General features: G+C 23.9%; 2 protein-coding genes across 5 annotated transcripts in view; one reads left to right on the top strand and one right to left on the bottom strand.

The window, feature by feature from the left end:
- The window catches only part of LOC126898713 (uncharacterized), a 69,912-nt gene that overhangs the window by 51,991 nt on the left and 7,255 nt on the right, over positions 1–10,666 (bottom strand). The window contains exons 2-10 of one of the 3 annotated variants that reach the window (XM_050673011.1): positions 8,133–8,187; positions 7,892–7,909; positions 7,672–7,689; positions 6,719–6,733; positions 6,606–6,635; positions 4,586–4,600; positions 4,458–4,487; positions 3,542–3,556; positions 2,699–2,710 (exon numbers count right to left, since the gene is read on the bottom strand). In XM_050673011.1, the coding sequence (XP_050528968.1) occupies positions 2,699–2,710; positions 3,542–3,556; positions 4,458–4,487; positions 4,586–4,600; positions 6,606–6,635; positions 6,719–6,733; positions 7,672–7,689; positions 7,892–7,909; positions 8,133–8,187 (208 nt within the window). The remainder of the gene's footprint in view (positions 1–2,698; positions 2,711–3,541; positions 3,557–4,457; positions 4,488–4,585; positions 4,601–6,605; positions 6,636–6,718; positions 6,734–7,671; positions 7,690–7,891; positions 7,910–8,132; positions 8,188–10,666) is intronic. The other 2 variants (XM_050673012.1, XM_050673013.1) reach the window with 2 other exon arrangements.
- Positions 9,133–10,622, top strand: LOC126898733 (uncharacterized). 2 transcript variants are annotated; one of them, XR_007702361.1, is made up of 2 exons: positions 9,133–9,561; positions 9,627–10,622. XR_007702361.1 is itself a non-coding variant. In XM_050673042.1 (2 exons), exons 1-2 carry the CDS (start codon positions 9,544–9,546, stop codon positions 9,941–9,943), a joined length of 330 nt encoding a protein of 109 aa, XP_050528999.1. In that variant the 5' UTR covers positions 9,133–9,543; the 3' UTR covers positions 9,944–10,622. The 2 variants fall into 2 exon arrangements, 1 of the variants encoding a protein (XP_050528999.1); XM_050673042.1 differs by having other exon boundaries at positions 9,133–9,556.

Genomic DNA, 10,666 nt, shown 5'->3' with positions numbered 1-10,666 from the left:
TTTGTGTCTGTTACCACTTTTTCTCAGCTCTCACCGAACCGATTTCTTTCAATGATACGTCAAAAGATCACAAATCGTATCTAGTCGAAGACATTACCCTTAAAAACTAAAAATTTTACCCCGTAAATGGGCGAAATCTCCAAAAAAATTATAAATTAAAAAATCGCTAATTTTTAATAATTTTTTCAATTTTTTTTACTTAAAAGTGCCATAAATTTTTCAAAAATAAACATATTAATATAATTCTTTTTTATATAATTGCATAATATCATTACCTTTCATTTGGTATATTTTTTTCATAAATTTAACCCTTAACCTGCCCACAAGGGGGGATTTAAAATGACAACTTTTTCACAAAAAATTAATTTTTTTAACTTAAATTTTGAAAATGTTCCGGAAGGTCTGACACTTTTATATATATCTTAAATTAAAGCTAATGTAATATGCTTTATCATGAAAAAAAAAAATTTCGGACTTTATCTTATCTTCATGGTGAAAATGGCTACCGAATGCTATTTTTGTGTGAAAATTTTCGATTTTGTATTTTCCATTTTTAACTTTATTATGCTATAACTTTTTGAAAAATGTATGAATCATTACAATTTTTTTATGAGAAGTAGTATTTATATAGATCTTTCATTCGACATACTGTTTTTTTAAATCGGACCATTTCCCTAAATACAGGGGGGATTCAAAACATAAAAATGCATATAGAAAGTAGAACTTTTTCAACGTAACTTTTGAAAGTGTTCCGGAAGGTCTGACACTTTTATATATATCTTAAATTAAAGCTAATGTAATATACTTTATAATGGTAAAAAAAAATTTCGGACTTTATTTTATCTTCATGGTGAAAACAGACATTAAACTTAATAAAAAAAATACGATTTTTGTAAAAAAATTCTTTTTTATATTTTTAACTTTATAATGCTATAACTTTTTGAAAGATGTATGGATCAATATAATTCTTTTTTTTGTAGATGCATGATGTCTTTACCTACCATTTGTTATATTTTTTTTATAAATCTGACTTTTTACCTGCCTACAGGGGGGGATTCAAAATGACAACTTTTTCACAAAAAATTTACTTTTTCAACTTAAATTTTGAAAGTGTTCCGGAAAGACTGACACTTTTATATATATCTTAAATTAAAGCTAATGTAATTTATTTTATTATGCAAAAAAAAAAATTCGGACTTTATTTTGTCTTCACGGTGAAAATGGCTACCAAATGCTATTATTGTGTGAAAATTCTCAATTTTATTTTTTACATTTTTAACTTTATAATGCTATAACTTATTGAAATGTGTATTGATCAACATAATTTTTTTATGAGAAATAATATTTTTTAATAATCCCTTTTTCATTCGACATACTTTATCTTAATCAGGATATTAATAAGGAACTAGCAGATCATGTAGCTTTTGGAATAATCCATCAATTTTTTAAAATTAAATACTATCTAAAGATTTGCATAGAAGCATTTTTTTTTTATATTAGTGATTTTAATCACTGTCAGATATCATTATACTTGTTCCAACTATGCTACGTCACCACTGTGGCGTTACCCCCCTGTACTGGGTTTTTTTTGTATATATGTTTGGTAAACTTTGGACGATATATTTAGTTATATTATGTAAATTAAATTAACATTGAGTACTTAATTTTTTTTTTTAATCTATACATTTTATAGCACTTTTTTATTTTTATTGGCGGAATTTTTTATTAAGATAGAAAATTTTAGTTAATTTACCAAGAGACCGATAAAAAATAAATAAAATTTTAATTTATGAGTGCGAAGCATATGATTATTTCTATGTTAAAGTGTTAGGAAATCTAGTATAAAATATTTTAATAATTTATATAGCGTTCATCATAGGGAAATCAAATTAAGCTCCACTGATTAACAATTAAAAGTCTTGATCAATTTTTCCATAAATATCCTTTTAAATGTAAAAAAAGATTATGCATTTGAAAATAGGGCTTTTTACAACTAAAACTGCATAAAATCACTCTACAACATTGATAACATTCTGTGTTAAATCTGATTAAATAACTGTATTCTATATGAAAACATGATCTAATTGATATCAATATACATTTGAAGATAATGAAAAAAAAAATCTGCAATGAGTCCGAAATGTCAGAACTCAAATGTAAACATGGATCAATCCTTAAGCACTTTAAGCAACAAGACAATTCATGAAAGCTTTAACACATTCACAATTTATTAGTCATTTATAATAAATAATGGATAAGCTATTATTCATTCTAAACCCGAAATGTCCTTATAAGGGTTTCACATTAAAACATTCATTAAATGTAATAGTTGTAGACCATATTATTTTACTAAAAAAAGTGTTTTTTAAATAAAAAAATTCCGAGTCTGAAAGGTATAATTACAGTCCGAATTCATATATACTTAAAGAGCTAAAAATAATATAAATTTACACATAAAAAATATGCATCAAATAAATAATTAAAATATGCAAAAAATAAATATTATAATATTAATTAAATATTCCTTAATTGTTAAAGTTTTGAAATCTTTTCAATATTACTCATGTAAGATTACAGTTGCATAGAATAATTATCATTTATGAACAATCATTACTTCAAATATAATAGATTTCAACGTAATTTTTAACAAATGATGACTTAAAAATATAAATGATTAATATATCATAATATTACTTACGATTTTCCCTGGCTAAAATATAGTAATCAATGAGTTTAGTTGATATTTTATCTAATAAAATATTTTAAGTGATAACGTTAACGTCATACATAAACAAATGTAATTTAATTTAGTCAAGTAAATATAAATAAATATGCAGCGAATGTAATGACCAGGGACTGAAAATGTTTATTTTGTTAGCATTTTCGATTTCTGTTTTGTGTATTGATTTCAAAATCTATTTAAAAATATGACCGATTTCTGTTTTAGTTTTAGATGTTGTTTTTCATAAATAGTCGGTTTCAATTTTAGAAATTGGTTTTGAATTTTATGTGGTTGTGGTTCTAGTTTAATTTAGAAAAACTAGAAAAAATCAGTTTTACCTGGTTTTTAGAGAACCTGTTTCAATCTTTAATAATAGCTTATGGAGCAAATAGAAGAATACTATTGTATTATTAGATAGAATTCTATTTTCTATTAAGCAAAAATTATTTTTTAATTACATAAGTTTTTATATCATTCTAAAGAAAAAAATATGTCTAAAAATAATCGTTTGATATATACGTTATCTCTACGATAAGGTTGGTTTCGAGGTTTGTTTCAAAGCTATTAATCGTGTTTTATATTATTGGTTTAATTTTGATTATAATTTTTATTTTACAAAATTATCCAGCATGGAAAGTATTTTTTTAACACAAAAGTTAAACGTTAAAGAAAAAAAAAAATTTTATAAAATTTGAATTTAGACTTATAAAAATAATTTTCATATAATCTTAAAAAAAATATTATAATGCTATAAAAAATAGCACAACAAAAAATTAACTTAATTAATTATTGATAAATAAACATAACATATATACTTACTAACTTCTTCATCATCTGAAAATACAAACTAATTAATAATAAATTATAATGACGTAGAGTTACTTCATCACTAACCTTAATACCAATTTAAAAATATATTGACTTATATAATTTTATATTTTTATAATTATTGATGGTTGGGTTGCAATCAGATTTTAAATGTATTTCCGTTTACCGTTTAAATAAACTATAAGTTATCTTGGAATTAAACTTTATGTTGTTCAGTAAAATTAAAACTATATTAAAAATATTATTAATTTAAAAAAACTAAAAAATATTAAAAATATTAAATTCAAAAGCCACAAAAAAATTAATGAAAAATTAATCAATAATTAATTGGGATCTTGGCCCACTGAAAAATTCATTATTAAACTTGTGTAAACTGGCAAAATGTGATAATATTACTTAGTGATAACGTCACTAGGTGATAAGGTCACTAGGGGTATATAAGGGAGTTTTTTCTAGTCGGGGTGTCAGTATGTGTTTAGCGTTGATAATGGTAACATTGTTTCCGAAATACGTATCCGCGACTTTTCATTAATTTTTTTGTGGCTTTTGAGTTTAATATTTTTAATATTTTTAGTTTTTTTAAATTAATAATATTTTTAATATAGTTTTAATTTTACTTAATTAACTAGCCACAAGTGATCAATTTTTATTATATATTTATGTTGTTCAACATTTTAATATAATATCATTTTTGTATATCATTTTATGACATCAAAGCGTTATTAAATTTTTTCGTTTATATCTTTATATTTATATTTATAAAGTATAATGTGTGAAATATATATTTATGTTTTAATAAGTATTGTTTTACATTATCAATAATGTTACGTTCAGTGATATTGATATGATATCATTTTTTGTTTTTCGTATCGTTTTTTAATAATAATAGATAAAATAATAGACATACCGTCACTTAAGTCCCAAGGTGAATAATATTCTGTAATTGTAATAATTTTTATGATATATATTAAGTATAAAAATGTAAATTACTTTATGCATTCCTTTAAAAAAAAATATTTTAAAAAACACACTCACCTTCTAATTCTTCTCCTGTAATATAATGTACTAATAATTATTTAATTATAAGAAGAATCCTTATTAAAAATAAGCGGAATCTGTGCTTTCACATTGACAACTGTATTTGGTATCATGTCGGAAAAACAAAAAATATTGAGTATCCACAAATACTTAAATAAATACACATTTATTTGAGAACATAATGACCTCATTTTCAATTATTAAAAAACGTTATTATTTATTAAAAATATCAATTTTTGATAAACCATTAGAAAGATCCTCAGATATAGAATACATTTTTTTTTAATTCAATTTTTTTACCTCTAAAATTTGTAAAAAAAAAAAAAAACAATTAACAATAAAAAAAAAATTATTGAAAATTTGGTCAATGTTTCTCAATACTAAGAGGTGTAATAAGATGGTTAACAGTTTAACTCAAGTGGAGATTTTTAGTTTTCTGTAGCTTACTCAAAAAAGAATAATTCTTAACGTAAAAATAATAAAAAACGTAAGGCCACCCTAAACACATTTATTTGAGTGCATGTGTATAGTATACACTGTATACATGATTTTTTAGCTTCGATGCAAAGTTGATAAGGTATTATTTTACTATGATGTGTTTTTTTTTTTATTTTTTGTCTGTTACCACTTTTTCTCATCTCTCGCCAAATCGATTTCTTTCAACAATACGTCAAAAGATCACAAATCGTATCTAGTCGAAGACATTACTATTAAAAACTAAAAATTTTACCCCGTAAATGGGCGAAATCTCCAAAAAAATTATAAATTAAAAAATCGCTAATTTTTAATAATTTTTCAATTTTTAGCTTCGATGCGAAGCGGAGAAGGTATTAATTTTACTATGATGTGTTTTTTTTTTTTTTTTTTTTTTTTTTTTTTTTGTGTCTGTTACCACTTTTTCTCAGCTCTCACCGAACCGATTTCTTTCAATGATACGTCAAAAGATCACAAATCGTATCTAGTTGAAGACATTACCCTTAAAAATTGAAAAAAATTCCCTCGTTCCCCGCAAATGGGGGAAATATCCAAAAAAATTACAAATTTAAAAATCGCTAATTTTCGAAATTTTTTCACTTTTTTTTCTTAAAACTTCCATAACTTTTTGAAAAATCAACAAATCAACATAATTTTTTTTTATACTAAAACCTTAGATATTTACGTTTCATTTAATATCATTTTTTTGAAAATCTATCACTTAACCTGCTCATTAGGGGGGATTTAAAATGGCAAGTTTTTTACAAAAATTAATTTTTTCAACTTAATTTTTGAAAATGTTCCGGAAATACTGCGTCCTTTAAACATATATCAAATTAAAGCTTATTTTATGTACTACAAAATGAAAAAAAAAAATTTGTCCCGACACTTTTTTTTCTACATTTAAACGGCTGCCGTAGTTAAAAAAACACTATTTTTGTGTTAAAATTTTCGATTTTCGATTTTAAATTTTCAACTTAAAAATGCTATAACTTTTTGAAAAATGTATATATCAGCACAATTTTTTTTTTCTAAATACATTATAAGTACATCTTTCATTTGACATACTTTTTATTAAAATTGGACAATTTCCCCTTATATAGGGGGCGTTCAAAACTTAAAATATTGTAAAAAACATAGATCTTTTTCAACTGAACTTTTGAAAATGTTCCGGAAATACTGCGTCCTTTAAACATATATCAAATCAAAGGTTATGTTATATACTATCAAATAAAAAAAAAAAATTTGTCCCGACATCTTATCTTCTATGTGCAAATGGCTGTCTATTCTAAAATCTAAAGATTTTCGTTTATTTTTGATAGTGATTTTAAGCACTGTCAGATATCATTATACTTGATCCAACTATACCACGGCACCACTGTGCTGCGACCCCACTGTGCTGGGTTTTTTCAATTTTTTTTACTTAAAAGTTTCTTATATTTTTTAAAAACGATCAAATCAATATAATTTTTGTTTTTTATTAAGTGTCTGTCATAGTTAATATGTTATAAATACTGTAGTTTTTATGAAATAATTGACATACCGTCACTAAAGTCCCACGGTGAATAATATTCTGTAATTGTAATATTTTTCATGATATTTATTAAGCATAAAAATTTAAAATACATTAAGCTTTCTTTTAAAAAATGTACTCACCTTCTAATTCTTCTGCTGTAAGTATTTTAATAATAATTATTTTTTTTTTAAGAGATTTACTTAAAATATTGCATTAAACTTATTTACTTGATAACTATAATATTGTGTATTGAAATCATTTTTTAAATTCGTTGTGGCATTTTATAATAGTGATCTTTTCAATATACTTTTGAATGAGAGTGATAAGTAATAATTGCCTTATCTAATTTCTTATCATGGTATTAATGCCAAGTTTGTAATGTATACACATTATCATCATATGTATACACAGTAATCATGAAAAGATAGCGTTTTCTTCTGTCCTTTTCTCAATACGTATTTCAATGTTTAATACCGTAAAATAATACATGAAAATTCAAAATTTCACAAACTTCAAAACGCTACAGAATATTTACTACTCAATATTAATAAGATATTTTTTTACTAAAGTTTTTCTTAAATTCTACTCTACAAAATAGCTATCTTAGATTTTTTTTTTACATTTTATTTAAAATTTAAAAATAATTAATATTTTTAATATAATGTAAAAAAAATAATTATTGAGATAAAGCTATAGACCTAACGTATAACTATTATTTAAAAAAAAAATCAACTAAAAATATTAACTGCATCAAAAGTTATTTAAGTTGTCAGTGAGTGTTGGGCCATTCTGTATATAAAAATCATGTATATGAAAAGATTCATACATAGCTTGCAGCCTTATTTTTTTACCACATTCTTCTTAACTATTCTCAATATAGTTTAAAAGCATATTTAAAGTTACTTTTTTAATTTTATATGATATTTTTTACATTATTTTATTTTGGAGTTACTATAATGTTTTTGGGAAAAAATGAACAAGTTTCAAACTATATTGAGTTTTCGAATTTCCTTAAGTTTCTTTATAAATAAACAATCAGTAGAATTAAAATTAAAGCTTAAACGAAAAATTATTAATTTTATTTAGTAATTACTTGAATTTAAAGAATTATCTGTAAAATAACAAAAATTAATTACTATATAAAGGATGTCTAAAATAGAATTTCTTTCCGAAAAGGCTATAGGTTATAAAATAACAATAGATTTTTAAATAATTGAAATTTTTTTGAATATAAATCTAAATTATTAGTAAGAGCATTGTAGAAAGCTGAGTTTACCTACAAAAAGAAAATATTATTCATAACTATTACTTACTAGAACTTGAAAAAATTCCTAATAAAAATATCAATAATAATTATAATTTATTTAACAAATTAATTTTACTATCAAAATTTATTTTTAATGAAGAAATTTCGTTATTGAATAATTATTCAAAGAGCAAATTTAAAAATCGTAAGTTTTGAGAAGAGACAACACTAAACATATGATATTTAAATTAACCAATTAAGTCATAAAGTGATTAAGATGAATAGAAAAACTACATGTTTTATATTACCTGTTGATTGTATTAAGAAATACACCAATATTGCTTTTAATGACACAACTATTTTCTAAAAAAATAGTAAAAATTTTATTTAAGCATAGATGTTGATAAGATTTATCAGTCACACTACAGGACTTGTAGTGTAATAAAGTTCGAGTTATACGAATACACAATATAGTCCACAATTGTTCGCGCCGCAGAATAGGGCGACACTGTGTAAAGCTATCACATTTCATGTTGTTTTTTTTGTGATAAAAAGACTGATTTTTTTATGGTTATGGAACTTCATGTTTTAATGGAAGAAATATGTTCTTCTGAATAAATCCTTTTATGTGGATTTTTTTTGTTCTAAGCCGATTGTGATCTATTCAGATATATGAAGAAAGAAGAAATAGGTTCTTCTGAATAATCCTTTTTGTGGATAGTTTGTTCTCAGCCAATTGTGGTTGCTCATTTTGTCAGGATATGTGTACCTCACAGCAACATCATCTTAAGTAAAAATTGCTAAATTAAATAAAAGAAGTCAAACCATAAATTTGGTCCTCATCCACTTATGCATTAGTATTTATTGATGTAAATAACTTGTTCTTTTCTATTGGCAAGTTATAATAATATATTATATCTATATTTATATACATTTATAATTTGTGTGAATTGAGATTTAAGTCATTTAATATATTCCATGAGAAAGTAAATATAAATGTTGTTAAATGTTTACTAACTGTTAAGATTATGTATAGTTTAATGTTATAATAATATATTTTTTTTATTAACATTCATCTTTCATTATAGGAAAAATAAATCATTCATTGTTTTATCAGAATATAATTATTGTTGTTCATCTCAAATGAAAAATTGTTTCTGTTCTATTACCAGTTAAGGCCTTGTGAGCCCAGTAGCCCTTTCAACAATGATTAGACAATTTATTAATTTTGATTTACTTTTTCTCAAAATAATTTATGAATTTTTAAATTGCGTTTTAAATGTATTTTATTTGTATTTAATAAAAAAATATTATATGTTTTTTTTTATTTTAATATCATTTTATAGCCAATATCTTACGAAAAAATTTTATGAGTCGATAACAACTTTAGGATAAGTACATATGGAGTTACAAGGAAAACATTTCTGTGTGTATTTACTTGAAAAATTGTACTCAAATATAAGAGAACTTCAAAAATCGTCAAAAATAACTACCAATAAACATCTAAATAAAATCACTTAATATACGGAACAGTTAAACGATTTATTTGATATTTCCATTCTAATTCATTAGATATGATGAAAATTGAGTAAGATAAAAATATTTCGTTGTTACAAAGATAGAAAGGTAGACCTGATTTCATTCAACAAGTTTTTCAAAAGAAAAAACAAAATGAAGAGTTAAAAAAAAAAGAAACAAAATAAATGTTCACAATCAGAAATGGAATCCATTGGTATGGTAAGGTTACTCAATTTTCTTTAAAAATAAGTAAAGTTGTTTAAATTGGTAATTTTTTTGTTTAGATAATGTGTTAGAGTTAAATTTATCTAGTTCCTCGGAATTTGAAACAGCAGATGATTTGTCTAGTTCATCATATTCTTCAAAAACACAAGGTTCTATAGCTTTTATGACTTCTAAGTTACTTGCTGCATTAGATCAATGCAAGTTATCTGACCGCGATGCTGTGCATTTAATTATTTCTACTGCTGAAACATTATTTAATAACATATCAAAGTTAATAATCAACCGATTAAATATTCGACGGGAAAGATTATTTTTTAGAGAGAGAACGGCAAATGAAATTTTAAAAATTTTAAACTCTTGGATAAAAATAGTCTAGTCTTGCATTGGGATGAAAAATTACTTTAGATATTATGAAAAGATCTAAAGTTAATCGATTGCCAATCTTGGTGTCATTTGAAGGATAAAGTCAATTACTTGGGGTCCCAATAATTGAGAGTGGTTCTGGCGAGAATGGAATTTGCTAAAAATATACAATTTCAGTAAACAGTTAATGTTTAAAACACGAAAAAAAGACGCATTTCGTGATATTTGTGTATTTTTGTTAAAAGTTTATGCCGAGACTTGGATTAAGGGATCTATTGTCATACAATCACCATTTAATGATTTATGTTTCCTAAAATTTTTAATTAATTATCCTGATTATTTTATAACTATAGCTTGACACAGAAATTTTCAGGACATTTATGGTATTTATCACATGACAATGTAGCTTTAGCATTTTTTGATAACAGATTACCGGCAGATATTAAACTGAAAATAGTTGAGGCAAAAAGAGAAACATGACAAAGAGAAGATAAAAAAAAACGGTAGCACAGTAAGGTCGCGGCATAGTGGAGACATTGCATAGTAGGGTCCAGTATAGATTTAATCTGACAGTGATTAAAATCACTATCATAAGAAACGCTTCGATGCAAATCTGTAGATAGTGTTTAATTTTAAAAAATTGATGGATAATTGCAAAAGCAACATCAACTTCTATTAAAATAAAATACAAAACCCATAATTATCATACAAAAATAGTATATTTTTCAATATGGTA

The sequence above is a fragment of the Daktulosphaira vitifoliae genome, unplaced genomic scaffold, assembly GCF_025091365.1.
Source record: "Daktulosphaira vitifoliae isolate Bord-2020 unplaced genomic scaffold, ASM2509136v1 Scaffold_2, whole genome shotgun sequence".
In the NCBI taxonomy this organism is placed as follows: domain Eukaryota; kingdom Metazoa; phylum Arthropoda; class Insecta; order Hemiptera; family Phylloxeridae; genus Daktulosphaira; species Daktulosphaira vitifoliae.
This window is presented reverse-complemented; position numbering and strand designations above follow the sequence as displayed.